General features: G+C 38.9%; 1 protein-coding gene across 6 annotated transcripts in view; it reads left to right on the top strand.

Moving 5' to 3' along the window:
• FN1 (fibronectin 1) overlaps positions 1-10920 on the top strand; it is a 66349-nt gene extending 55429 nt beyond the window's left edge. For 3 of the 6 annotated variants that reach the window (XM_063112646.1, XM_063112626.1, XM_063112619.1), the window contains exons 40-45: positions 1509-1647; positions 3947-4111; positions 6167-6292; positions 6818-6924; positions 9663-9773; positions 10124-10920. In XM_063112646.1, coding sequence (XP_062968716.1) covers positions 1509-1647; positions 3947-4111; positions 6167-6292; positions 6818-6924; positions 9663-9773; positions 10124-10195 — 720 coding nt within the window. In that variant the 3' untranslated portion in view covers positions 10196-10920. The remainder of the gene's footprint in view (positions 1-1508; positions 1648-3946; positions 4112-6166; positions 6293-6817; positions 6925-9662; positions 9774-10123) is intronic. The other 3 variants (XM_063112655.1, XM_063112641.1, XM_063112634.1) reach the window with 2 other exon arrangements.
• The last annotated feature ends 4043 nt before the right edge of the window (positions 10921-14963 follow it).

Raw genomic sequence — 14963 nt, 5'->3', positions numbered from 1 at the left:
CGATGAACATTGGGGAACAGGTATACCTTCGACTTGATGATTTCCATTCCTCTGGGTATATTCCCAACAGTGGGATGGCTGGGTCGTATGGTAGATCTATGTGCAATTGTTTAAGGAACCTCCATACCATTTTCCATAGAGGCTGCACCATTTTGCAATCCCACCAACAATGTATGAGAGTTCCTTTTTCTCCGCAGCCTCGCCAGCATTTATCGTTCATAGTCTTTTGGATTTTAGCCATCCTAACTGGGGTTAGATGGTATCTCAATGTGGTTTTGATTTGCATTTCCCGGATGCTGAGTGATGTTGAGCATTTTTTCATATGTCTGTTGGCCATTTGTATATCTTCCTTAGAGAAATGCCTACTTAGCTCTTTTGCCCATTTTTTAATTGGGTTGCTTGTTTTCTTCTTGTAAAGTTGTTTGAGTTCCTTATATATTCTGGATATTAATCCTTTGTCAGATGTATATTTTGCAAATATTTTCTCCCACTCTGTTGGTTGTCTTTTAACTCTTTTAATTGTTTCTTTTGCTGTGCAGAAGCTTTTTATTTTGATATAATCCCATTTGTTTATTTTTCCTTTGGTTGCCCGTGCTTTTGGGGTCGTATTCATGAAGTCTGTGCCCAGTCCTATTTCCTGAAGTGTTTCCCCTATGTTTTCTTTAAGAAGTTTTATTGTCTCAGGGTGTATATTTAAATCCTTAATCCATTTTGAGTTGATTTTAGTATACGGTGAGAGGTATGGATCTAGTTTCATTCTCCTGCATATCGATATCCAGTTATCCCAGCACCACTTGCTGAAGAGGCAGTCCCTTCCCCAATGAATAGGCTTGGTGCCTTTGTCAAAGATCAGATGGCAGTAAGTGTGTGGGTTGATTTCTGGATTCTCTATTCTATTCCATTGGTCAGTGTGTCTGTTTTTATGCCAGTACCATACTGTTTTGGTTATTATAGCTTTGTAGTATAGCTGAAAGTCAGGTAGTGTTATGCCTCCAGCTTTATTTTTTTTGCTGAGCATTGCAGAATTTTAAAAACTGACTATGCTGTGGGAAATTTATGAGCTTAGACACATGAGTTTGAGCATTTGCCAAAGTGTTTTAAGGACTCCGTATGGGGGTCAGAGGCCACCTTGCCCAGCATGACTATTTCCCCCCATATAGTGCAGTATCCATGTTTTATGGGATGGGGACACGGCCAGGGGTCCCAGTGGGCCCACATAGACCTGTGTCTGCAGCGGGATGAAGGGTTAGGCCATCTCTAGTGTTGTGGAGGGCGCCTGGTAACTATGGAGCACATAGGTAGATTTTTAGCAGGAAAATCTGGCAGATATCATGGCCCCTCACCCTTATTCCATTTTCCTCCTTGGCTGGTTGATATCCCGACAACCTCCCTCGTCTCCCTTTGCTTTGTTTAAATGGTGAGAGTTATTGATAAGAGAACTGGGGATACCATGTCTCTTCCTCACTGTAATGCTTTCTCTTCCACTTTGGATGTCCCAATAATTGCAGTTCCGAGTTCCTGGAACTTCTACCAGTGCCACTCTGACAGGCCTCACCCGAGGGGCCACCTACAACATCATAGTGGAGGCACTGAAAGACCAGGAGAGGCACAAGGTTCGGGAGGAGGTTGTTACCGTGGGCAGCTCTGGTATGTGAACACGTGTGTTATTCAGGCACAGGCTCCCCTCTGGACTGTGCCAGAGATAGCTTTTTCTATTGACTGTTCCTTTGTTGCTGTTGCTTTTTAACTTTAAGAAATAATGCTGCACATCTACTTGAAGTAAATGAGCAATGTTAAATCAGTTATTTTCCCCCTATAGTATCCTAGTGTCTTTGCAAAATGTATACATAATTGACAAACTCTCAAATAGTGATATGATGATAGGCCTGGGAGGGACTTCAAATTTTAGTCCTTCCTAGTGAGTATCTGAGTTGATAATAGGGCACATGTTTCCCAATATCTTTTCCCAGATGTTTTCCATCTCACCATGCTGCTTTCCTCTGGAGGGATTAAGTACCAAAACTGATTACCTGTAAAGGAAATTCCCCCTCTGCAGACATTAGGGACAGCTCGTTTTTGTTCCTGATACCAATATAGCACATTTCTGTCCAAATAGCTCCCTTATTTCCAAAGATATTTTTTTCTGATTATACAGGTGCAAAACCTCAATAAAGGTTAAATGATCATTGATTCACTTTTGCAGCACCTGGAAAATTCTTTTAAACCAATACTATGCCACCTGGCTTTTCAATTTGCAGCAGCTGAAGATTTATTCACCAAGGAACATGAGATAGGGAATAGAATAATCAAAGCCGTGAATCCTTAATCTTTCAGCTAGAAGGTTCTCTATTCTACATCAGCAGGGAGTGCTAAATTCTGTCTCTGCCAAGTGACAGTCTTTATTTCTAGATCCAGTTACTTAAAATCAGCCTCCTTCCTCATCTGATAGAAGAGTGTGATATTTTACATGTATAAATTCCTGTGAATTAAGCAGTTGAGTATTTGACTAGGTGGGGGATTATTACATATAGGCAATAATGCTTATCTTTTACCTGTCATGGTTTTACTAGTAGAATTCCATGTGAAAGGAATTTTCAAGAGCACAAACATCTTTGTGCTTTTCTATGTCATTTCTTAAAAAAGATTTCATCTCTATAACTTTAGTAAGGGTGGAATTTCTACTCCTGGCTGTTTTTAGAGTTGTGAAACCTCCAGGGACAGTTTAAGCTCCTTCCATTTTTCTTCCCAACTCCTTATTCTGAGAAGCAATATTCTACATTCAAGCCAGGTCTTCCTGGTTTTGAGACATTTCAGATTTCCTAGTTCTCCAAAATCTATTTTCTTCCAGGGTGATGCCTTTAGAAATATTAGGTTCTCCAAATATCTATTTCATTTAGGTTATCTTTTTTTTTTTTTTGGTGGCTGGCCAGTATGGGGACCTAAACCATTGACCTTGGTGTTGTCAGCCCCATACTCTTCCAACTGAGATAATCAGCCAGCCCTTGAGTTTTTGATTCTTGCACTATAAAATGAAATATACACAGTGGATTTAAAGTCACAGTAAGTTTATTTAATTCTTAGAGAATAAATTGAGGCATGATGTGTTTGCATAGATTATTTTAAAATAAGCTTTTCCAAAACATAAAGGCACAAGATCTTATGTAATATGAAGGGACATCGGTACTTATTCCTAAATCATCTATATCCCATCACTTCCTATTATTTGGAACAGGTGATTATATTGATAAAGTAAAGCAGTCTTACCATTACAATCTGCAGAGTCTAGGCTTTCTGCGCTACTATGCAAAAAAATGCAATAATAAAAGTGAATATAACATTTTAATGTTATGTTAAAATTCTAAGACTTTTGCATTATAAGAAAAAGATAGCCTTTAATAATAATTCTTTATTTAGCAAGGACTTTCTAAGTGTTGGCAAAGGGCCAGTGCTTTGAATTCATGACCTCTTGTAGTCTTCGCAAGACCCTGAGGAGGTAGAGAGATTTTTATTCTTATCCCTGTATTGCAGATGAGGAAAGTGAGGCAGAGAGATGTTCAATAACTAGCTCAAGTTCACTCAGGTACTGATGGAGAAGTATACACCAGTCTTTGATCCTACCAAAGTTCTTAACTAGCTTAAACTGCCTTGAGATCTGTTTCATGTTCTATGAAGTAGATTTACCAGAAATGATCATTTTCTTGGAACTTATGGCAAAAAAAAAAAGATCAGTTCCTTTTAAGATGCCTGTGGCAAGTGTCCACTGGCTAAGTGTAAGTATCATTTATTAGAACAGCTGATGCATTGATAGAACAGATGGCTGCCTCTTAGTGCTACTGGAATTTTTGTGTTAGATGAAGTCATTGTATACAATGGTTCAGTTTTCTTCTTATGGTCCCGAACCAACAATAAGATGTCCTTTTTTGCTCTTTCCTCCTTTTCCTCATAGTCAATGAAGGCCTGAACCAACCTACGGATGACTCGTGCTTTGACCCCTACACGGTTGCACATTACGCCGTTGGAGAGGAGTGGGAGCGATTGTCTGAATCTGGCTTTAAACTCTCGTGCCAGTGCTTAGGCTTTGGCAGTGGCCATTTCAGATGTGATTCATCTAGTGAGTAGCTTGCTTTGTCCATCCACTTGTCCATCCATCTCCTTCAGTTCCATGCATTTGCACTAATGTGCCAAGTAAGCATGTTTGGCAGACACTGGCTCTTCCAAACATGAAGCAAACAAGGGGATATTGTTTGACTCAAAGTAACATTTTGCATCATAGAAGAATGATGGGAAATTTTACTTGTTCAATATTGCTCCATTTCAAGGGTTGTATGCCAATACAACTATTAATTCAAAATAAGTTTGTGGTGGTGATATGATTTTTTAAATTTTCTGTTAAAACTAATCAATAAAGTCAAACTCATTGGAGCCAGGTCTAATTAAGAGTATCAGGGACACAGAGAAACCTTAAATCTGTTTTAATCTATAGTGTTGAATGAGGTCAGAGGTGAACATTTACACTAACAAACAATGTCTCTCTTTTTTTTTTTTTTTTTTTTTGTGACCGGTAAGGGGATCGTAACCCTTGGTGTGGTGTCGTCCACACTGCGCTCAGCCAGTGAGTGCACCAGCCATCCCTATATAGGATCCGAACCCACGGCCTCGGCACTCCCAGCACCGCTGCGCTCCCAGCGCCGCACTCACCCGAGTGAGCCACGGGGTCGGCCCAACAATGTCTCTTTCACCACAAACCAAACATACACATATTGTAATACACACAAATATCACACACACACACACACAATCTAGACAGCTTGAACATTACTAAAAATATAAAGGAAAGTGTACAGATAATCCATTTATCAATTATTAAGAATAAACTTCAATTGAAAAATATTTGATTTTTAAATTATGAAGGGATTTTAATTTTTCAAATTTTTTTAAAATTAAAATTAGCCTAGGAATGATCTATTATGCCTTGAGATTTAGTATTATAATTTATAAACCTTTTATTTATTCTTTGTTTTTAGGAGATGTGATTATTATTGACAATTGGTTTATTTTTATAGATATTAACCGTTATGCCTTATAAACAAGCTTTCTGTGGACATATACGGGAATCATTCTGTGGAAGTAAAATAGAACAGATGTTTTAAAAGATTTTCAAAGTATTTTACTTAACTCGTATACATGAAATGGTTTAGTTCAGACAAATTTAAAAAAACCAACCAGTGCTTTCACTGTAGTCTTCTGTGCCCGACAATCTGAAAATAGAAAGGCAGAGCAGTGGAAACACCATAATACTGTTCAGGAGTTGCAAATTTTAACATTTGGCCTCAAATAGGTGGCTTTTGGCTTCTGGAACTGAACTGCTTTTAAGTTTGTATATTTATTTATCACCTATGTAAGTTAGGCACAATTTTGGGAGCAGACCTATAAGTTCATTTATGAGATTCTGGAGCTCAACTTACATATCCTTTGCCTAGATGTTGTAATTGTCTAATACCTTTTCTTACACCTTAAGGAAGGCTGAATTGTTGATGAAATGGAAGAGGTAGTGCATTGTTACATAAATGTCTGAAGTGTGTTTTGCGTTAGTAGTTAAATATATAGTAGTTAAAAACAGGTAACTGTGTCTTTTGGATATTCCTCAAAACGAGTCTTTTATTTGTAGGGATAATAACCATTGATTTATCATTTTGTTTTGTTTTGTCATCCAGGTTTATTCTTTTATCCTTCTCATTTACACAAACAGGTGGTGGCATGTAGAAACCAGCTGATCTTTGTTTTATGGTTAATTGAACTGCTTTGTATCTAGGGTCTCTGCCAACCCAAAAGTGATTTTTCTTTTCCTAAAGGACTACTCCAATCTTTTCATTTTCCACAGTTTTAAGCTATTTTAAATTCATTTGAATTCTCACTATTCTTATGACATGATTGTGGCAGAATAAATTGGATTTTAAAATGTCCTAGAAAATGCAAAATGGTAAAAATAATATTTGAAAATCTAACCAGAAAAATGGTTTGTCGTGGGGAGCATGATCTTTAACTCTTGTTGCCATGCCTTCCAGGTATGTGGCTTTTAAGATTCTGTGACAAGTCCCAGTGTACTCACCGTCTTGTGAGTCAGAACACACAAATAACTCTGCCTGCGATTTTCTGCACCCTGCAGAATGGTGCCATGACAATGGTGTGAACTACAAGATTGGAGAGAAGTGGGATCGCCAGGGAGAAAATGGCCAGATGATGAGCTGCACATGTCTTGGGAACGGAAAAGGAGAATTCAAGTGTGATCCTCGTAAGTCATCACAGATCATTTTTAGAGCCTTATTAAGCACTCGCGCTTTCATTACTTGGCTATAACTCTCATTCGCAGAAATGATTGGAGATTTCAGGTCTCCTTGAGGAGTGAACAGTGGGTTTGTTAATCTTTTGATTTGGGAAAGTGGAGACAAGCTTCAGAAATAAGTCATGATTTAGTGTTATTACAGGGCACTTCGGCACTTTTCCAACCTGAGTATTTTGACCATTACCTGCAGTAAATGTTACAAGAAAGTTTTATTGGTCTGTAGATTCGACTTTCAAAATACGATCTCCGTCTTCCCATTGGACCCTTTCCAGTGTATTAGATTTAGTTTCTGGAAATGCTGCCCTAAGATCTGTACAGCAGTATCTCTCTTGTGAATGATTGATACAAATGTGTGGGATTTGGGCTATGATGATACAAATTTAGGACAGAAGTGGAACCCACCCCTATATCAAGTCCAAGTGTGTGTTATTGTCCTCTGTCTTACGCGTGCTTCTGACTTGTGCCTGACTGTAGATGAGGCAACGTGTTACGATGATGGGAAGACGTACCACGTAGGAGAACAGTGGCAGAAGGAATATCTTGGTGCTATTTGCTCTTGCACATGCTTCGGAGGCCAGCGGGTAAGACCAGCTCCCCACAATGTAGATAAGATAAAGCGGGGCTTCTGCATTGCTGAGCTGTGCACGCAGGTCTGTGGTGCCCCTTGTGAAGGGTTCAGTACCTCGTTTCCTGCAGGCTGGTAGCGGCTGATGTAAGACCTTTATCTTACTTCCTGGGCAGCCACCCCACCACCACTCTCCCCCACGCCTGCTGTTCTCAGGCTGTCCCTAAGCAACTGAATGCTGTGTAGGGCTAGACCTCCAGCTCCATGCTGTGCAGAGATGCCCTGAGGCACTGTAGTTAAATATTTTGAATAAGACCTTGGATCTAGGAAACGTCACTGCTTTGTACCCTCTCTCAAACTAAAAATAGATCTTTGTTATAGGTCTAGCACTGTGCTAATATGGGACAGATAGAGAATGAGAAATGGTCCTGGCACTTAATAATAGAGTTGGTGACATTGAATTAGGCTACATTGCAAGCAAAGTCAACCTAACTAAGGTTCTGACTGGGGATGACAAATACAGTTTCAGATAGGCTGGATTGGCAAGTAAGAGAAGTGTAAACTGGCTGGGGTTTAGGATGGCTAAGATTTGGCTGAAGAGGGGAGGAAGCAGAGAGTCAGTAAGCACACACCCTGGGATAGGAGGGAGCTGGCCCGGGTGGGCTCCAGTGAGCCCACCCTCTGCCTGGTATCTAATGGTTAGAACCCCAGATGGGATGAAGTGGATTCTAGAAGGCCTCAGAAGTCCATTATTTAAGCCAGTACTTCTCAACCACTTCTAATATGTGCCCTACTCCAACACAACAAAAAATGCTGTGCCATCCTCTAATATAATTTGAAATTCCAAAATGAAATGACTCATTTTAAATAAAATAAAATAACTCTGGGATTGGCCATTTAGCTCACTTGGAACTGGTGCTGTTAACATCAGGTCAAGAATTCAGATCCCCTTACTGGCCAGCCACCAAAACAAACAAACAAATGACAACGACAAAAATAAAATAACTCAAAGAAAAATAATGGAACACAACAGTCCTTTGTTTTCAATGCAGACAAACCATCCCCACTTGTCCCCCAGATTCTGATACATGAGGAACATGCTCCCCTCCACAGGGTCGATGCGTTTGGCATTAACCAATTCCGGGTTCCCAAGATGAGAAGGAGCATGGTGGAAAAAGGTCTTCTGAAAGATTAATCTGGCAGCAGGGAAGGGTCTTCAGGGACCTGTCTCTGCCCCACCTGAGGACCAGGGACAGCCCATGGAAACTACTCTGATCTCCTTACACCCCTCGTGGTTATGTGGGGAGGGAGGTGCTCCCCATCCTAATGGGGGAGAAGCTGTGACATCAATCTCTCTCTCACTCTCTCATTAACACTTATAAAGACTGTGATCACTGATCAGTCATCTTGGTATGAAAATGTGTGATGGAGAGTGAATTTGTTGTGAAGTAGATTTTGTTCTCACTTCAGCATCTTATTATTTATGCACAGAAACCTTTCATGTGTGACACCTATTCCATAAAGTAATGAAACACTTAAGACAGAAGTGGGAACTATTACATTTTTATGTGAAAGCAAGATTCATTGATTCCGTGAGTGGGTATTTACTGGTACTGTGTTAGGGAGTATGGGGAATATGCTCTTAAATATGTCTAAAATATTAAAATGATAATATAAGAAAGAAAGTGACTGTATTACTTAGAGTTGGCTTTGGTTGTAAGAGAAAAGTTCAATTTGAGTTAAGTTAAGCAAAAATGGCTCACATGATGGAAAAGTCGCAGGGTCTGCTCCAGCAGTGGCATCTGGAGTCTCTTGCTCTCTGCATGCCTGTCCTGTACAGGCTTTGTTCTCCAGTAGGCTCCCTGCTGATGGTGACACGGATGACTTCCATCAGTTCCAGCTTTACCTTTTCCAAGCTTAAGAGCAATCGAGAGAGGGAACACGTTTCCTCCCATTTCCAGCAAAAATCTCAGGGAGGAGCCTCACTGGCCCAGCTGGGTCCTCCCGTTCCATCTCTGGCCAGATGAACGGCTACTGAGTCACCAGTTAGGAAAGTTTAAATGGAGTGCCATGTGATGAAGTAGAGAGAGCATGCCAGGAGTCACTCCATCTCTTCGGTGGCAGCCACAACTCCTCCAGTGGTCCACTGTGTGACTTCCGCACTCCCTCTGAGCAAGTTACTTCTCTCCTCTGGGTCTCTGTTTCCTTCCCCATAAAATGAGGCTGTTTGCCCATTTGATCTCAAGTCACTTTTAAAAGCTCTAGGTTTCAGAGCCGGCCCGTGGCTCACTCAGGAGACTGTGGTGCTAAGAACACCAAGGCCCCCGGTTCGGATCCAATATAGGGATGGCCAGTTATCACTGGTTGAGCGTGGTGCTGACAACACCAAGTCAAGGGTTAAGATCCCCTTACTGGTCATCTTAAAAAAAAAAAAAAAAAGCTCTAGGTTTCTATGAAAACCCCTTCTATCATCTATTGAGGAAGTAGGGACTGAAATGAGCCTTAGCAGATGGATGGGGTTTGAATTTCAAGAGAAAGGATAAGCATGATTAGACAGAGGTAGGTACAAGATACAGTAATAAGCCAAAGTGTATTCTAAGAGTTATAAATGCATGAAATCATCATCAAAGCTTCCTTAGTGATTAACTGCTTATATTTTGCGTAAGAGCTGAGATTCTTCTTTAACTCAAGCACTAAATGATGATGTCCTCCAGTTATCATAAACCTCATTTGACTGAGCATCTCTTCTCTCAGGGCTGGCGCTGTGACAACTGCCGTAGACCAGGGGCTGAACCTGGTTCTGAAGGCTCCACCGGCCACTCCTACAACCAGTATTCGCAGAGATACCATCAGAGAACAAACACTGTAAGTGCATTTGCACCGTGAGTGTCTCTACCCTGAATGCAATTAGCTACATAGTAGAGAGTCTTTCTGCAGGTACCTTTCTTCTTATTGAACCACATTTTTTATTTTAAAAAATAATCTAATAAATGACAAGTAGAATACTGTATCTATAACATAATTTAAGTTATAATTTATAAAACTCTTGAACATCTTCTGTTGCCCAGTATATTGCTAGGTTCTTGAAGCTAGAAAGAAATATTATCCTATCTATAAGCGGTTGTCATAGAAATCCCACCAACCCCCCCCCCACCTTTTTTTCTGTACACTTTACAGTATTTGCCACTAATTTTTTTCTTCTTTCCTTTTAACAGAATGTCAATTGCCCAATTGAGTGCTTCATGCCTTTAGATGTACAGGCTGACAGAGATGATTCCAGAGAGTAATATTTCCAACCCGAAGGAACAAGCATGTCTCTCTGCCAAGGTCCTTCCTACTGGAGTGATGTTAGCAGACCCAATCTAGAGTGTTTGTTTCTTTCTTAAGCCTTTTGCTCTGGAGTAAGTTCTCCAGCTTCTGCTCAACTCACAGCTTCTCCAAGCATCACCCTGGGAGTGTTTTGAGACTTTTCTCATAAATGAGGGCAGTACGTTGCCTGTTCTGCTTCCAAGTATTCAATACCGCTCAGTATTTTAAGTGAAACGATTCTAGCTTGTGATTTGGTTTGAGATCAATAGGGAAGCATATGCAGCCAACCAAGATGCAAAACGTATTGAAATGATGTTACCAAAATTTTCCGTAGGAAAGTTCCCCAAACACTTCTGCTTTCACTTAACTGTCTGGCCCACAATACTGTAGGATCGGCATGTCCCTATTACTGTGATATTTTAAATATCCACAGTACTCACTTTTTCCAAAAGATTCTAGTGATTGCCTAGAAATATTTTTCTCTTACCTATTATTTATCAATTTTCCCAGTATTTTTATATGGAAAAAATTGTATTGAAGACACTTAGTAGGCAGTTGATAAGAAGAATTCGGTATAATTATGGTTGGCGATTATTTTTTATACTGTACATGCCAAAGCTTTACTACTGTGGAAAGACAACTGTTTTAATAAAAGATTTACATTCCACAACTTGAAGGTTATTCTCTTTTATATAGGGTACTTTGGGGGGGAATAATAATGGTCATGAATGTTTTTTTTTCCTTTCAATTCAGCAAATATTTGAAAATCTGTGATGTGCAAGGCGCTCTCATTCTTGGTGATTTCAGTACAAGTGTCACTACGAAAACACAGATTCACTGTTGTCATTTCATGTCTTCAGTAATGGAGATAGCTTTACATTTTCTGCTTTAACAGATTTAAGTGAACTCAAATATTTATTAAACTTGCTGGCAAGCTCTTTAGAAGTATAATCAAAACAACCTTTAGTTGCTCCTTTCCAACCATTATAATCCTTCTGTCTCTCCGTCCTCCTTACCTTCCTTCACTGAATAAACATCTATCCAAAAGATTATCTGCAAGGAAAATAAAAAATGACTGAGATGTTAAAACCACTTGAATAGTATTGTATAGAATTGTTTTGTCTTTGGGAATCTCAATGGTATAATAACCTCAATCCAACTGGTCTTAATTCATGTCAGCTGACACTTTTAGCATGCCTTGATAAACTCCCAGCTAAACAAAGTTTGCTTACTCCTGATCTGCAAAGGTCATCTCCTTTTCAATTTAACATTGGGGAAACAAAATTTGGGGATTAAATGTAACATTCAGAATAGTAATAGTGGCACTAGAAATAGTTGATTATTAATTAGTGAAAGATGAGTAGTTCACAATATGCAAGACGTGGAAAGCACTTTTTAATACAGTATTGTGCAATGAAAGACAGTACTTCAGTAAATACTTAGCAAGGAATATTAAAACTAAATACAGAAAGATTTACTCAAGGTTCATTTATTTAAAAAAGATACTACCTCACATTTCAATTGATTTACACTTTATAAAATGCTTTGACATTTAGCATCTCATTTAGGGGAGGTTTTACAGAGAATACAGCTCTGTATGAGTTTTCCTTAGCAAAACACAGACCCAGACCCTGGACTTCTATGGAGAAAGAATATGACTAATATCAACCTACACACAATGCAGTGGGAAATCCCACTGAATCCCACTTTCCGAGAGAAAACGAGCTGGTAACCTCCATCTTCATAGATGAGGTGGTAAAGCAGGCACCTAAGCTTGATCTTGTTTAAAGGTTTTTACATTTAAAAACATCAAGAACAGCTTTGGGTTGAGACTGTTTATACCTGATTACAAGCCTAAAAATATTTTCTCTAAAATGCAGTTTAAGTAAATATTAATTAAATGGCTAGCAAGCCCTTTTGAGTACTTTTATGCTGAAATGTAAAAATTGCAAGCTCCACAGTTAAGATAAAAAAAAATACCACCTCTTTCAGAATGGTAGAGGTAGAGGTAGAACTTCCATCCTGGATGTTTAAAAGCAGTATGCTAAACTTGCAAATCAAACTCACAGAAGAACTTAAGCAAATTTAAATGGCCCTTTCTGTTTTGCTATCACAAAGCAAGAATGGTAAAACTTTCCTTTTTACCAAATGTTTCTCAGCAAAATCAAACATGAGAACCAAGTATTTTCCAAAGGTTTGTACATTTTTACTGATACATGTAACTGCTTCCCCTGAACATGGCCAGATTAAAGAGGTATAATTAAAATACTAATATGGATTTAGGCAAGAAATTGACAATTCAAGAAAAATCGTAAAACTAGTAAATATTATCAGACTTTAAAAAGAAAAATCATAGTTTTGAAGTTTTACCTTGCCTTGCTGCACTCAATTTGTAATGAAATTTATTGTTGTGTATTTATATTGTTTTCAGCTCTTATGACCTAAGTGAATTATGCGAGTTAGCCTGTATAATAATATCACTTATAAGCCTGTAAGGCACAGTTTCTATGGAGGTGAATAAAGAAATGATCAGGTGGAGATTACAAGTATAGAAAATGACTTTTCTATTTAATTATATTTCCATTGAAAATTCCGTTCCATTTCTAGTTGTATGAAATGCATTAAAGTGATTACATTTAAGTGTTGAAATTGCTTCCTATTCAGTGAGTTGCCGTTACTGTGGTAGGGAAAGTAGCAGGCTCCAATTTAAAAATCCTATTTTCAGGATTTACAGTTCAACTTTTTTAAAAAAAAAAGACAAAAGATTGCTGTTGGGACTTCCTTCTCATGTTTGGAAAAATTTAAAGACTACCATTAAGGCTGATAAAACAAGGATGAAGATGACCTTGCACAAGCTAAGAAAGGTCTTTTTCAAGAGTGTATGGCACGTGTATTTGGAACAGAAGTTATTTTCATTACTACATTGTGCCACTTCACATCCTCACTTAAATAAAAGATTCAATTTGAATTGCAAACAAAAGTCTACAAAAAATTACAAAGGAAGAGAAGAAAATAGTGTAAGTAATAAAAGAGCAAGAGAAATGGTGCTTTAGCTGAAAGCCCCAAATGGGAAATACCTTTTTGAACACTGTTCAGTAGAGTCAGGTATAAGATACTAAGGCATGTTTTACATTTCCTTGAATTCCTTTTTATTTTTTAGAAACATGTAGGTTTTAACAGTCTCAGGAGTCAAATTTATCTCTAAAATAGCTCTTGGGTGCAGCCCCCAAAGTCTTGGAATTAGCACTGGTTGGGGGCTGTGAGAGACAGCCCGCCTGTGGTGACAGTCTCATCCTGTGCTGACTGTGCTGGAGTCACCTGCCTTTCAGGCTGCCCACCGTGACAAAACACATTTTCCCTCAGGTAAAACACATTGAAGGCCAAGTATTCTCCCAGCGAGCTCTTTGCATCACGGTACTTTGGAAACTACCCTTTCATTCCAGAAGGAAGCACTGCTTTTGCCAGGAGACTGCCGGACCAGACTTTACAATAAAACCTGCCAATTGCTGTAATTCAGCATATTAAGATACTGACCCAAGCACTGAAAAGTTATTTTTGACTCAAAAACATGCCACTTTGGTGGAGGAATTGGAACCCTCATTCATTGCCGTGCAAGTATAAAAAAGTGCAGCTGTTGTGGGAAAGTATGGTGGCTCCTTGAAAAGTTCAACATATGACTTCACAAGTCCACTCCTAGAAAACTGAAAACATACGTTCACACAAAAACTTGTGCACAAATGTTTATAGCGTCATCATCCCATAATAGCCCCAAAGCAGAAACAACCTAAATGTCCATCAACTGATGAATGCACAAGCAAAATGTGGTGTATTGATATGACGGAGTAATATTTGACTATAAAAAGAAATAAAGTACTGATACATGCTGCAACACAACCTTCAAAACATTATGCTAAGTAAAAGAAGCCAGACACAAAAGACACACATTATGCGATCCCATTTAGGTGGAATGTCCAGAATAGGCAAATCCACAGAGACAGAAAGCAGACTAGTGGTTGCACAGGGCTGGGGAGCAGAGAGAATGGGGAAAGATGGCCAATAGGCATAGGGTTTTTGGAGGGTGATAAAAGTCAGGGAACTAGACAGGGGTGATGGCTGCACGATTTTGTGAATATACTTAAAACCACTGAATCATACACTTTAAAATGATTACAATTGTGAATTTTATGTTACGTAAATTTTATCTTGTAAAAAAAAAATGCTACTTTAGTTACAGACTCTCTTTAATATCCATTTGCTTATTGGTAAGAAGTGAGGTGTGGGGAAACAGAGTAGATGAAAGGTCGAAGGGACTCAGAAACTTTCTGGCTATCCATTTGGAAACTGAAATAAACTCATCCACAAATATTCACTTAGGCTTTTTCATAGTAATTTTCATACATTAATATTATCTTCCACTACTTCCCATTCTCCCATATACACAAAACCATTATGGAAATAACTAGCATTTTCCCCCAAAATGATTTATCATGTCCCAGGTGCTGTCCTAAGTTCCCTTAATATTTTGTCTCATTTACTCTCAGAGCAACCCTGAGAGGTGAGTATTGCTATCATTCATTACACAAACAGAAAGTAAGAGAAAGGCTAAATGGATCTGGTAACTTCACATGGCTTGTAAGTAGCAGAGTTGGGACTTGAACCTGACAGGCTAGCTCCAGGGCTCAAGCTTTCAATTGGAAGCTGTTCAGCCTCTTTGAGGAGTGAATTCATCCTCATTTTGTATTAGGA

The sequence above is a fragment of the Cynocephalus volans genome, chromosome 1 (genome assembly GCF_027409185.1).
Source record: "Cynocephalus volans isolate mCynVol1 chromosome 1, mCynVol1.pri, whole genome shotgun sequence".
Classification (NCBI taxonomy): Eukaryota; Metazoa; Chordata; class Mammalia; order Dermoptera; family Cynocephalidae; genus Cynocephalus; species Cynocephalus volans.
Note: the sequence above shows the minus strand (reverse complement) of the source record. Positions and strands in the feature narration are given on the sequence as shown.